At 37.0% G+C, this 14,186-nt stretch overlaps 1 protein-coding gene across 1 annotated transcript in view; it reads right to left on the reverse strand.

The window, feature by feature from the left end:
* The window catches only part of ARID2 (AT-rich interaction domain 2), a 92,260-nt gene that overhangs the window by 1,986 nt on the left and 76,088 nt on the right, over positions 1-14,186 (reverse strand). Inside the window, exons 16-20 of the mRNA XM_058805947.1 lie at positions 11,578-11,726; positions 5,920-6,058; positions 5,735-5,820; positions 1,364-1,487; positions 1,182-1,273 (exon numbers count right to left, since the gene is read on the reverse strand). Coding sequence (XP_058661930.1) covers positions 1,182-1,273; positions 1,364-1,487; positions 5,735-5,820; positions 5,920-6,058; positions 11,578-11,726 — 590 coding nt within the window. The remainder of the gene's footprint in view (positions 1-1,181; positions 1,274-1,363; positions 1,488-5,734; positions 5,821-5,919; positions 6,059-11,577; positions 11,727-14,186) is intronic.

Genomic DNA, 14,186 nt, shown 5'->3' on the forward strand with positions numbered 1-14,186 from the left:
ACATGAGAAATTAGGTCAATATTGAATCAGGTTTGACTACCTGGCCATCAGCATCTGAATTTGCCAGCTTGAAGCAAAAATAACTCAAGTGTGGGTGTAACAAATTACAAGATTATTCTGACAAATGCTGCTCCAGTAACTAAGAAAGCTTCTGCCCACAGCTACTGACTGTTGCTCTGGTACAGATTCCCAGCTCCCCAGCAGACTGGCAGAATGGAAATCCCTGGCTCAAAGATGGGCATCATCCCTCAGTGTCCCTGACAGCAGTGGGACCAATTTCCTCTGCTCATTTCCCCATGTCTTTTCACCACACTCTCCAAGGAGAGTTTTGTCTTCACTAAACTCACAGGTAGCTAAAGATAGCAGGAGGATTTCTACAACCAGTATGAGGACTCTAAACAAGAGAGTTACAAGGAGGAAATTCCTCCCTACTAACAGGTTTTTGAACAACACATTAAGTTAATAAATTCTCATTAGATATCATTACTTTTGTTATTATGAAGCCAAACTAATGCAAAACAAAACCAAGAAAACACTCAGCTTGTAAGTTCTTGGAAAAAAACAAGAAGCAGCATGCATGGTGATCACTGGCACAGTAACTACTACTTTTTATCAAAAAGAGCATTTCCTGCTTAGTACCATGAGTCAGTATTGGACTGTTTACTTACTGAAGGATCTTCTACAAGTAAAAGGAAAGCTGGGTCATTTATTAGCATTAACCCAAGTTTGGAGAGGAAAGCAATAGAGAGGCAGCAAGTATGAAAGACAACCATGTCCCTGAGCACCTTAAGATGGTGTTCCTAAGAGCTCATTTTGCCCCTTTCTCAACTGCATTTAAACAGTACTGCCAGTGGAAGTTGTTTACACAAGAATTAACTTTCAGAATCGTGCAGTACTGCTGTGGAGGAAAAGGGACGGCAAAGGCTTCTCTCATCTATCTCCTGAAATTTAACATGCCAAATTTGCTAGCCACTTTTTAATCATCTGGATCACAAATGCTGTCTTTAGGTAAGATGACACAGAGCATTTGTGTGGGGAAGGACAGTGCAGAAGCAATAGAGAAATTGTACAAGGTACTTACTGGGTTATTTATAGATAGGTAAAACCTACCTATTGTTTGGTACTGGAAAGAACAGAAACAACAGTGCCCACTGATACCAGAAAAATTACACAGTGCTTACCTGCGACCACATTCTGAATATTTACCAATATTTTTTAATATTAAGGCAGCTGTTAATCGGATGTGTTTAGTTATTGGTCCCTCTTTTTCATCCTACAAAAGTAAAGACAAAAAAATGTAAAAGCCCTGCAGTTAATAGCAGGCAACAATTAATATCTAATACTTGATTCAAACAATACTAACTGTGAAATCTCTGAAGACAAGGTTCCTTGATCCTCTCCTTAATGCCATTAGGGCGGCACTTGGATGATTCACAATGGCCTTCTGTGCTCTGGGAGTAGAGGCAGTAGCCCCTGCAGCTGGCTGCCTACATTAGTAAAGAAAGAATTAATAAAAATAAGCTTTGTCCTGCTTTCTAGACAATTAACAACTTGGAAAGTTTATCTTACAACTTTTAACCTATCTGAACAGAGACACAAAGATCCATTAACACTTGGTGCTGATACATGACTGCTTCCACAGAGATAAGCCTCACTGTAAACCCTTAAGAGGAGTCATGCACTTTATTCTATGTGAAAAAACACTTCTCTTGAAGAAGTATTGCTCATCACCCCTGACATTTGTGATGGAAAAGTAATATATTGTACTAATAACACAGCCATTTCCTGAAGTGTACCAATTTAAAGGGGTGTTTCATCAGACAGGAACTGTGATAGCAGCTATGCAAATGCCATCTGAGATTTGGCCAGAGAAGGTCCTTGAAGTATAACCACTTAAAAGTTAACACAGCTCATTGGGACCATTAGACACTAAGACAATATAAAATATGTATTAACTGTGATTAATGAGGAGAAATACAAAATAACATAAGTTATAAGACATAAAACATGTAACTGGTAAATCAGATCAAACATTTGTAAAACCAATTACCTGTTACCACACCTTTTAGACTGAGATTAATAAATTAGGCAGGGTATAATGAACTTAGCATAAACAATTTCTCCATTTTCAGTATTAACACTAAAGTCAAAGCTGTATTTCACATAAAAACTTGGAAATTACTCATGCCATCAGAGTTCAGAATGTATAAATTGGTAACTTTACCTAATGATTTACTCATAATGTCATCCTAAAAAACAATTTGTAGTGGTGAAAAATATCACCACACTTCACTATTTTGAACAATATTATTATGAAGTCTTTTCGTACCCTAGTAGAACTTGGTTAAGAAGTTTAAGTAGTGCTTACTTGTAAATGTGTCTTAAATGAAAAGTAAATGTTCTATTTTTTTTTAATGAAAGCCTGTAGAAGTTTAATTTAGGTATCTTATACTGAAAGTGAATATTCTAAGAATAAAACTTGAATTCTCTATTTAGAGAGACTTTCTTAGTAATCTGAGGTTCTAACAGCAAGGAAGCCCAGATAAAAACTGGGTTACTTTAGTAAGAGACAGACTCCTCCCTAACACCTTAGAGCTCATAATCACTCTGTCATCCTCCCTGAATAGAAATAATATATATAATATAAAAATATATAAAATAAAATATGTAATATAGGAAATAAATAAAAGGCTTTATGAAGTCAAAGGAGAATGGCAGGGGCTGAATTAAGAAAGTAGGCAATGATGTGTTCATAGAAGACTGAGTACCACAGTAAAAGAATTACTGTCTTCATTTCTAATTTCTTGAAGATTTTTGTTTTCTCTGTATTGAGAAGCATAAGGATTAATCAATGGAGGCTGTTCTGAATGTCTCTCTTCAACAGTTATCATACCATATTTTAGAAAGCTGAATTACTATTCTAGAAATACTGAAAAAAGGACAACTGCAATAAATTAGGAACATATTAAAAATTATCTTCTCTTTTTAAGTTTGAAGAAAAATGAAATTGATAAAACACTACTGAGACACCAAGTGAACTGATCTATGTCTGTGGACAAGTATCTCTAAAAACATCTATATTTCTTGAATTTCTTTAATTGTTTTATCAACTTAACTTCAAACTCTAACATTTATGTTGTGATTTAAAGTAATCTCCTGGCCCACTCTCACAGAGCATTAAAAATATTCATCTTTGCTTCAATGGCAACAAGGAAAAAAAATCACCCTGAACCCAAGAGGATTCCAATGCATAAAGCTACAGTCACTCAGTTACCTCTGAAAACCAGAAGGGTTAAAATAATAAAACTTGAAATGCAAAGAAATACAGAATTAAGGTATAAAACCAATTCTGTAATGCAGCTTTACACTGCCTAAATGGTTCTAGAAAAGCCATTACAGATTTTTTCAAGTGGGTATGGTGTTATGATAGACAGAAAAGATGATCAGGGAATGGGTCTGTCACACTGTGCTCTGTTTGACTTCCAGCACTGGTAACGCTCACAATCTGAAGTCTGTGAGGTAGATGTAATTTTTACTAAATAGTGAGGGATTAAGTGAAGAGAGTTCACCTAATAAATGCCTAAAAGTTGATGACTTAAACATGCTTTGTCTCAGTACCAGGTTTTTTTCAGCTGCTTCACAGCTCCATACATGAGTTTAATGATAAGGAGTATCAGTTGTGAGCTGATATATCTGACACACTTCTAGGACTCAGAAAAAAGAACATTAAGCCAAGCCCTTGAAAGACAGCTTTCAAACATGAACTTGTAAGACAGCTTGAGGTGGAGCTGCTGGACTGAGCTTAGGGTTTCAACTGACACGTCATGCATTCTGGAAAGCAAACTATCAATTCCTGTCTCCCTCATGTAGCTGCTGGATGCTCTTTTCAGCTGTGCTAACAGAACTGTGGGGCAGTGCTGTAAGGTAATGTGGGGGACAGGACACACTACCCTTCCCCAAAATCCTCCTGTTTGTTAAAAGGAGGACAGTAAAAGGAACAGAAAGGGAACCTTTATGTTTTCACAAGACAGGAAGTGTATGAACTGCTCTGAGTGCTGACAGAGAAAGGTCTCATCTCTTCCCTTTGTTCCACCTCCTGTACTGGTGTTCAACCGAGAGTAAGGCAAAGAGATTCCACTCGTGTGGCAAGTCCACTCTTTCATTCTATGAGCAGTTTTTAAAAAAAACAAATTGATTTAGCATGCAATCTAACAAAAATTAAAGCTAGCTTCCTCATCATAAGCAATGCACAGCTGTGAGAAGCAATAAGGAATGTCACAGAGAGTCAGAACAGAATCATAAAATCATTTAGGCTGGAAAACACTTCTAGAATCACCAAGTCTAAATATTAACCACTGCCACATCCACCACTAAACCATGTCCCTATGCATCACATCTGCACATCTTTTCAAGACATAAAACATGCAATTTTGAGCAGAGGAATGTTCTCATTTCAATTTGAATTCTGAAACCACACCCTTAGTATCTTGTGATATTGCAGTCTCAGTAAGTTGGCAAGAACTAGTTATGTGTGTAAATTCCTGCTTTCTGAATCTGACCTAATTAGGGAATTCTGCCTCAGAAGAGGGGATGTATAAACAGTTTTTTTCCTATGACTACCTGTGCAAATTTAAAAGAAGCTTGTGAAGACACATAGCTACTGGAATGTGTTATCTGTGTGATGGAACATTATGAAAAGGCTGAGTTAAGAACACATCATGCTTGTTGATGGTGTCAGCCCTACACTTCTCACTTACCAACTATTTAAGACTAAATTACCATAATTCTTCTTTCTCTGGTTTTCCAAGGTCTGAGTGTTGCTCAGTTTAATGCAACAAGGCCCCATAAAGCAATATAAGTCCGTGTTAAGATGTTTTTTTATATTAAAAAATAAAAGGATTTTCAAACTAAATTTCTCAGTTTTCATAACTTGACTTTCTTTGCTGCCTCCAGCAGCTTGGTGGCAGTTTTACAAGCCACAAAACAGAAGAGCAAAAATCTGCCTGGGTCCATGTAATTACATCTAAAGTGGTTCCAGTCAGTTACTAACAAAGGCCAGGTCTTGACACACACAAGTAACTGAACCTTGAACAATTCCACTATTAACACAGCCAGCCCCAAAACCTCACACCAATGGGGTTGTACTCTGCAATATTAATTCCACATGGTCAAAATCATTCTGGGAAAGAGAAGAACCAAATCTGATTTCAGATAGCAACACAAAATCAGAAGACTCTGAGGAGTCTATTGTTTATCTTGCTTGCTTGTTTAAAGGAATGTTTATTACAACAGTTCTTGGATCAAATCAGCCCAAATTTAGACCACAAAACTGGAAGGAATACAGCAAGTTACAAGACAATCCATCTCAGCTGTGTGACACATGAACCGTACACAATAAATAACTTTCCATTTGTATGACAAGCACTTCCCTGTTACAAGGAAAGTTATAAAATGCTGTCCAGTTGGGCAAAAAAATAGCAGAACATGTTGAGAACAATGTTCGTCATAGAGTTTTGACCTATACACTTTAAAGAATTACCTGGGTTTTTTTAAGGTAACTCCAACTACACCAGAATCTATTCCCCTTTTTATCTTACTGGAACAAACCTCAAATTTCATTACAGATTCTTAAACATACAGAGTTTCACCTGATAAGGCAAGTTATAAACAAACTCTTCCAATAATTTCTAATTCTCCTATTTTTTCTATTATTAATGAGGTTCAAATCTCTTACTTATTGGAAGGCTTCTGATTTCCTGGTTGTCCAAGTTCATCTTGCTTTAATCCTGCAAGCAAAGCATCTCTGGAACAGTGTTTATCCTATTTGAGGAAAAGAGAAAGACCGTAAGAATGGTGTGTGGAAACTTACCATGAAATTCCTACTGTTTTCTGAAGTAATATGTGAAAGCAAATGTGTACCTGTAAATGGGTAATGAAGGAAAACCTCTGCCGCTGGAAAGGTTCACATCCCTCCCACAAGCACTGCCCTGGGTACACATCTTTTCCTCCATGCTCGGTTGCTGCATGATAGAAAACCTGTGATGGTGTCTGAAACCACCTACAAAAAGAGGAGAGGGGAATTTATTTTTTTTCCCCAGTGAATGGTGAAGTACAAATCCAACAAACATCAACTCATAGTGGTTAACATTTTTTTGAATTGAGACACACATTGATAAATGGAAAGTTGCAAAATTTTGAAGGGAAAAATATGTATGCATATTACCAGTGAGCTACCAATAAATGTCAATATGATTTTTCCAAACTTGATTGAAATATCATGGTTCTATTTTCTACTTACACTTCACTGAAGACTTAATGCATGTTAAATCCAACAGACCCATTCTCTGCAATATACAGCAACAAACTATGCACAGCTTAACTAGATGAGGTTTACATAAGATATTTTTATATTTATATATAAAAATATACACGATATTTATAGAAAATAATCTCGTATGTTCCTTCTCCCATTTTTCTTCTCCACTAGCAGTCAGATTCAGATCTTATTTAAATCTGATCAACTTGGTGGCCCTCCTCTGGACTCATTCCAGCAGGTCCATGTCCTTCCTGTGCTGGGGACCCCAGAGCTGGATGCAGCAGCAGGTGGGGCCTCACTGGAGCAGAGTATAAGGGCAGAGTCACCTCCCTTGACTGGCTCTCTGTGCTGCAAGCACACAGGGCTGGGATCATGTCCAGCCTCTCCTCCCCCAGCCCCCCGAGCCCCTCTCAGCAGGGCTGCTCTCCATCTGTCCATCCCCAGCCTGTGCTCATACCAGGGTTTGCCCCAACCCAGGTGCAGCACCTGCCCTTGGCCTTGTCAAACCCCATGAGATCCCCATGGCCCCACTGCTCAGGCCTGTCCAGGTCCCTCTGCATGGCATCCTGTGCTCCAGGTGTGTCAACTGCACCGCTCAGCTCCGTGTCACCTGCAAACGTGCTGAGGGTGCACTCGATCCCTGCATCCATGGCATTAATGAAAATATTAAACAACTGGTCCCAGTACAGACCCGTGAGGGACACCATGTGTCATTGAAGTCCATCAAGACTCTTAGCTACTGATCACCATCCTCTGAATGTGACTGTCCAACCAATTCCTAATTTATCTACCAGTCCACTTATCAAATCCATCTCTCTCCAATTTAGGAAGAAGGATGTTGTGGGGGACCATGTCAAAGGCTTTACAGAAGTAAAGAAGAGAGTAGCCCTCTCCTTACCCTTTGATGCAGTTATTCCATCACAGAAAGCCACTAGGTTGGTCAGACAGGATTTTGCCTTGCGGAAGCCATGCTGGCATTGTTTGTTCTTACCTGTTCACCAGCACGGGTACACCTCCTTTGACACTCCTTTTCTCATTAATGTACCTGTACAAGCCCTTGCGGTTATTTTCTGTGTACCTCGCCAGGTTCAGTTCCAGTTTTTCCAGCTCTGTTCCACTCCTCTGTCCCCAAGAACCCTCCCTTAACAGCAAGAAGTCTGCCTTCTTCAAGTTCAAGAGCCTGACTTGACTCCTTACCTGACCTAAATTTCTCAAGCCTGCAAGCTCCACCAATGCATGACTGCTGCAACCTAGGCTACCTCCAATCTCATGTAGACAAACAATGTGCTATTGTAACATATATAAGCTAGTAAAAGAGAATTGCTGTGTTTCAAAACACATGACATGAAAATAGTGAATGACTCAAAACATTAGGGTTTTTTAGTCTATATATACACCTTATGTATTTCAGATGTTACAAATTAGGCCCCTTACTCCAAAAGAGAAAAAACAGCCTAAGGATTTATCTACTCAAAATTCACTTCAATACAACTAACCCAGCTCATCAATATCCACTTAGTGTTTGGACCCAAGAGGTCTAGAAACCTAGCTGCTGCCATTTGGGAAGTTATTGCCAGCAGCTGCCCTCACACACTCTCAGCTTATGAACAGCTGTTCAGTGAGTGCTTTGATTCAGCCACCTCCCTCCACATCCCAGTACTAATTTCAGTAGTGTCCACTATACAAACATACTTGCAACTGATGCCTAGGCCTAAGTGTACAGATACTGATACCTGAACACTGTAACGACATCAAAGAGCTAAATTCACCCACAAACAAGTCTTAGTTATAAACTGAATGCTACTGCAGTAACCACCTGTAATACAGCAATTACCTTCTGCACTGGCAATAAATACTACTCTCTTTAAAAGCATTCATCTTTTACATGCCAGTTACCACATACTGAAGGGAAGATGAGAAGGAGCAATACCTGACTCTTGCTGTTGGTCCAGATAACCCATAGTAGGAAATGAAAATAAAATGTTTTACATCTACACTGGCTCTCCAGTGGGTGTTTCAGAGGACAAAGATCTTCCTACAATAAAGGGGAATCAGCTTAAGCCTGGCACTAACCATTTTATGAATAATAAAATAATAATTTCTGGCACAGATGAAACAAATTTCATGGCCTAAGTGAAATCCAAAATACAGTGCAAAACATTTCACTCAACATGGCAAATCTTCAGAAAAATAAAGCTATTTCAGCTATATTGGCTCATCCACTGTTTAATATACTCAGTGTTATACACTTCCATCACTGACCTAAAAAGATTCAAACTTTGTACCATTTTGCAGAGACAAACCATTTTTCCTTAAAGAAACACCTAACTATTGTAATAAAAAAAGCTTACGTACTGACAATATGGTCAGTTCAGTCTAGACTCTTGTTACACACTTAATTCATCCATGGCTCTGTTCAACTGCTGAACAGAACATTAACAGCTGACTTGACAGGCACTGGAGATTCAATAGCATTTTCAATTTACTTTTTAAATACAAGGCAATTCAAGAGCAGACATCTGCCTGCCTGGGAAACAAAACAGCAGCTTTTAAATTAAGCTGCATAAAATTAGCAGTACCTGCAGACAGCTGAAGTTCAAAGGAAAACACCTACTTTCTGTTACATCCTTAATGCAAAGTAATGTGCTGACTGACACCTTTTAGAATTTTACTTCCACTTCAGATATTAAATGTGAACAGATCTGCCAGAGGCCAATCATTTCAACTATTTGCATAATTCAACCTCCTCTCATTGTAGTTTTTAGACACTACTAAATCTGTGGCATTTCAAATCTTGGTGTAATGTTTCCTAATTCAGTCCTAAAAAACCCAAACCAAATCACCAATACACACCACCTGAACGTTGCTGACTGGAGCAGCCAAATTAGTCAGTAGGAAAAGAACACAGTATTTTATTTATTCATATTTATCCTGCTTCACAATAAAATGTTTAAGGCCTTCACTGACTTCCGCACTGCATTTTTGAAGGAAAACATAATGTTAGTATTTTTTTGAGAATTAAACTAAAGAACATGCATAGAGAAACAGGTGAAAATTATTTTTTCAAATGTGCCTCCTGTTGTATCTTTCCAGTTAGCTACAAATATCACAAAAAAACCCCAGTATTCTATCATTCTACTGTGATGAAACTGACTGCTTAATCCTAGAGAAAAAAACGCTAAGCAATTGAGAATGAAATCAAGAAGTGAATGTGAAGTTCACACAGACTAATGACCCACTCAAAAGAATCTTCTTGTTTCCCATTTAAACTACTCAATAAAAGCAGCTAAGACTGAGAGGTACAAACAAAAAAAGAATAGGTGGCAATTCCAGATTTTTCTTTACATCTAACAGAACCAGGAAGCCTACAGGAGATTTTATATACCTGTTTTTAATCAGGCTCTTCAAGGAATATGAATAAACAATACGTATTTGAGGAAAATGCTAACTTAACATTTTGGTTCTCTCTTCACCACAGAGAAGGTCGAGTGTAATGTTTATCTAAATTGGTTTTAGGCTGGGACTGAAATAACTATTTTAAAGCTGAGAGCATAAAAACAAGAGCTGTCATATGAACTAAATCTATTAATGCAAAAAATGTCTGAAAGCTTTTGAAAAGAATGCAATTTGAGCATGAATTAAAAACAGTACAGGAAGTAACAGCCAGATAAACTAAAGCAACAGAAATGATACACTAGGCAAGGAGCAAAATACAGAGATCAATGGCCTTGTAGCCCTGAACTTCAGTCTCAGGTAAACCTTCTGGAGTTGTATTTGAAGACAGACTACAAAAAGACTGATAATGTAAGGTAATTTAATACTACTGCTCCTCCTCCTGCCCCAACACAGTTTATCCTATGTAACTTTAGACATGGAATAAAGTTGGTGACTTATACTTTGAAACTGTAGTTCAGCAAACTCTGACATGTTACAAGCTGGCAAGGCTTCTGTGTGACACTGCCCCAGCCTTTCATTTCAACCTCAATGCAACCCACCCACACCTAGGCGTGAGTAAATGCATCTACTGTGGAGCCAGCAGACTGTGGCTCTATAGTTCTATTTACTAGTGGTAAGGGAGGAAACTGCAGAGTAAGTAAAGCCTTTCTTACATAGAGAAGTGTCACCTATCAAAGAAAGAAAAATCACTTTTAAAGTGAAAATAGTGCCATGATTTAAAAGCACCAGATCTCTTGCACTGACTGAATCTCTTGCATAGACTGAACGATCTTAGAATTATGTTTGCAGGGAATGAAAGCAACAGAAATTACACCTTCAGGGGTTTCATACTAACCCTCATTCACTATTCCTGTAATTCTGTTCAAATGTCTTATTTTCACTATCCATTCCAAACAGCTAAACTTCTCCATCTTTTCATCTTAATTTTTAAATTTCCCACCAGCTTTTAGTTAAATCAGCTTTATGCTCCCTTTGTCATCCTACAGCAATGAGGCTGTCACTCTTTTTTATACTATCCTATATGTTATGCAATTTTTCTCACTCACAATTTGTCTCCAGTTTTCAAAGTAGGTATTTGACAACTACCTTTTTTCACCAACTCTCTGCCCTTGCCCACAAACTAAGCATATTCACAAACCTAAGTTATTTTAAAAGCCAGTGTCAAGATACATATACTTTCCATAAGAATTGCATCAAGCTTTTATAAGCCTCCATCTAAATGTCTAGTAGTTCACTCCCCTTTGAGAACAGAAGCAAATAAAAAAAAAAAAATCATAGCTGTCTAGTCTTAAGAGCCAGTTTCTTACTACTTCCTTTCAAGACAATGGCATCCTCTGGAACACAAATGGTATAATTACCAAAATTAGTCATAAGCTAAATATGTGACCAGGACATTGAAGTGCAACACCCTGCTCTTGCAGAACTGGAAAGGCAAGAAAATGTCAAGCCATGATTTGTAACTGCAGTACAGGAACTATTTTATATGTGCAACACAGAGAACAAGTTTCAGAGGTCAGAATTCTTTTAAATTAACCACACAACTATTTTTTGTTACTAAAGAATCAATATACTTCAAGAAAGTTAGATAATACTCATTTTATGCTCTGAAGTATAACTCAGAGGAGTTAAGTGTCCTGCCTTCCCCCATCTCATTCAATTTCCTCAATAGTTTTCACTTTTTCTTTTCCCCACTGAAAAAGTGTAAGGTAACTTAAGGAAACAGAATGGATGGAACTTGTAGAATCATCTTCTATATACAAGCATCTGTTACATATGAGTTAAAGGTAAATAAAGAAGCCATTTACTTTTTACAAGATTGCCACAGACACATGAAGTTCTGTCCAGGTTTTTTCATTTGCTCTGCATGTTGACTTGCTGCAGGGTATGAAGGTGGCTGCAAATTCATCTGCTGGCCCTGTACTTGAACTGTTGGTATCGATGTTGCAGGTGTGCTCTGTAGAAAAAGTTAAAACAATTTTAAACAGGGCTTATTTCTATACTTGACATACAATTTACTGCTTGTTGAAAGACTTTTTTACACTTTAATCCATGACAGGTGTTCAATTTTTAATACTCTGAACTCTGAATAAGCATTAGTAAGACACAGTAACATGAGGGACATACAACTTCTACACTGTATTACTGATACAGAACTTAATATTTAAACAATAAACTTCATGCCCAAATACAAATACAGAATTATGTCTGCAAAGAAATTTCTCAAGGGCACTAATGGAGCAAAGATTAACATTAGTTTTCAAACGCTTTGTTGTTATTTAAGAAAAGGAAAAAACCTCATGCAAACTCAAGGCATTGCAGTATCATCAGCATAGGGAACAGCACCACATGCTCAGAATGCCTGACAATGCTGTACAACTTGTACACAACAAAAACAGAAACATATCAGAAAGCAAAATTACTTTCCCCTCACTCCCCTGCAATATAACAAAACACTTAACACTCAACTAAAATTATCTTTCAAATTACCTAAAAATATATAAACACAAACTAATTTTATTTCTTTTTCTGAATAATGGATATTGAATGCAGAATGTTTCATTTCAAAACACTGCCTGTGTCAGAATATTGTTTCTCTTCTTTTTTTTTCCTGGAAGTCTCTGGTCAGCAAGTTCTAAGTTTCTAAGGATGATGACAGTAGAAAAATTAAGCTTCTGAATATTATTTAGAGATGAAGACCTAACATCCTTTTTTTCTCCACTGTTTGAAAACAAATTCACACTCTAAAGAGATCAAATAATATTACTTCCAAGTCTGTGTAAGAATACAATAAGCAAACACTTTCAAACAGTGCACACGTTTAGATCTTTACAGCTCTGTTACTGAGCAGCTTTAGACTTTCACTACAAAGAAACCAATTTCTAACATTTCATTTTTATATCAACTTACATTTTCTTCCTGCTGATCTCTTGGCATTGTGGACAGCAGTCACACAAGGTAGTGAGTTAATAACTATCACATATTATACTACATATATAGTATACTATTATACTAACATGACCCTAGGGACAGCAAAAAAGCCTGATCAAAAGCAAACACATCCCATATCCAAACAATAAAACATGACAAAAATAAGGAAAAACTCTGCAAAATACCTGAGTACAGCACAACTACTTATGATGCCTGTGATCCATCCACATATATGAAAAGTTGTAAGAAAGGACTTCAGTCCATTAGTCATAACTGCAAACTATTTTGAACTCAGCAATGATTTTCACCTAAGGACCTTTAAACTATTTCACAGAATGGGTAATGAATTCTTCACAAGATATCTTTTAACAAAAGGTAAACATAAGTGGAGTCCTTTAATATCAACGTCCCCTTAAAAAGGCATTTTTAAAATGAAGCTGCAAGCAAAAAAAAAGGAGTGTCAGCAGTACAGCTTGTTTTGCAACCTTCACTTGGCATCCCAGTATCAACACATTCTGATAGTCTTTTATGTGACATTTTATCCCTCTAGAACTTCTGTCTCATTTAATGTGCTGAAGAGAAAATGAGCTTACTGAATGAACTCAGTATTTCGTTTAATTCTCATCATTCAATGTGTGGTTCATGTATTATTTACTCCATTCACAGCCAACCCTGCAATTAATCTGGAATTATGAATTTTCTCAAGGGTTTCTCTGGCAAGCTCTCCTAGTGGTATTCAAAGGTTTTAATATCATCTCATTGAAAAATTGTTTATTTTAAATAAGTTGATCTGAGATATACAACACAAAATGTTGCATTCTGAAAATGAAAGGGCTTAGAAAGAGAAACAAATTTTCAGGACAAAAAGTTGTCATTCAGTGCCCCCTCCCATTTTTTTCCACTTTTTTTTCCTCTGAGGAAAAAAGCTAATAAATTGAAAACAAACATGTAAAATAGCTGTTGCCGTTTAAAATTCTCTTCTTACTGCTCTACTGTGGAGTAGTTTCACTCAAACTTGGTGGACACAATTTCCATGTATTTTTTAAGACAAATCCATTGCTTGCCTATCAGCAATGACTGATTTTTGATTATATTTTTAAATCAACATGTAAAGCAAAGTTACATTTGCTCCTAGCATTTTTTATTTTGCTTTAGAAATGAAACTTTTACAGTTAAATATCACAAAGCTTTCCTCTCTTCATTAAAAAGATCAGAAAGATTTGCAGAGATCAATGCTAATTTTTGGTTTCCTTTTCCCTCTTTTGTCATGTATTAGTTTAGTAATGCATGACACGTGGGCTATCACTAAAATTAGGTATAGCCTTTGTTTTTCAGAAATTAAACTCCTTTTCCTCACAGAAACATACCTAGAAATACTTGCTAGGTGCTACCTACTTTACAGTGCTCATATGCAATGATTATGTTAATGCACTTATTTCTTTAAACGAAGACAGACGTTAACTTTTCCCTAATTAAGTCTAAGAAA

Source organism: Ammospiza caudacuta, chromosome 5 (genome assembly GCF_027887145.1).
Source record: "Ammospiza caudacuta isolate bAmmCau1 chromosome 5, bAmmCau1.pri, whole genome shotgun sequence".
Taxonomy (NCBI): domain Eukaryota; kingdom Metazoa; phylum Chordata; class Aves; order Passeriformes; family Passerellidae; genus Ammospiza; species Ammospiza caudacuta.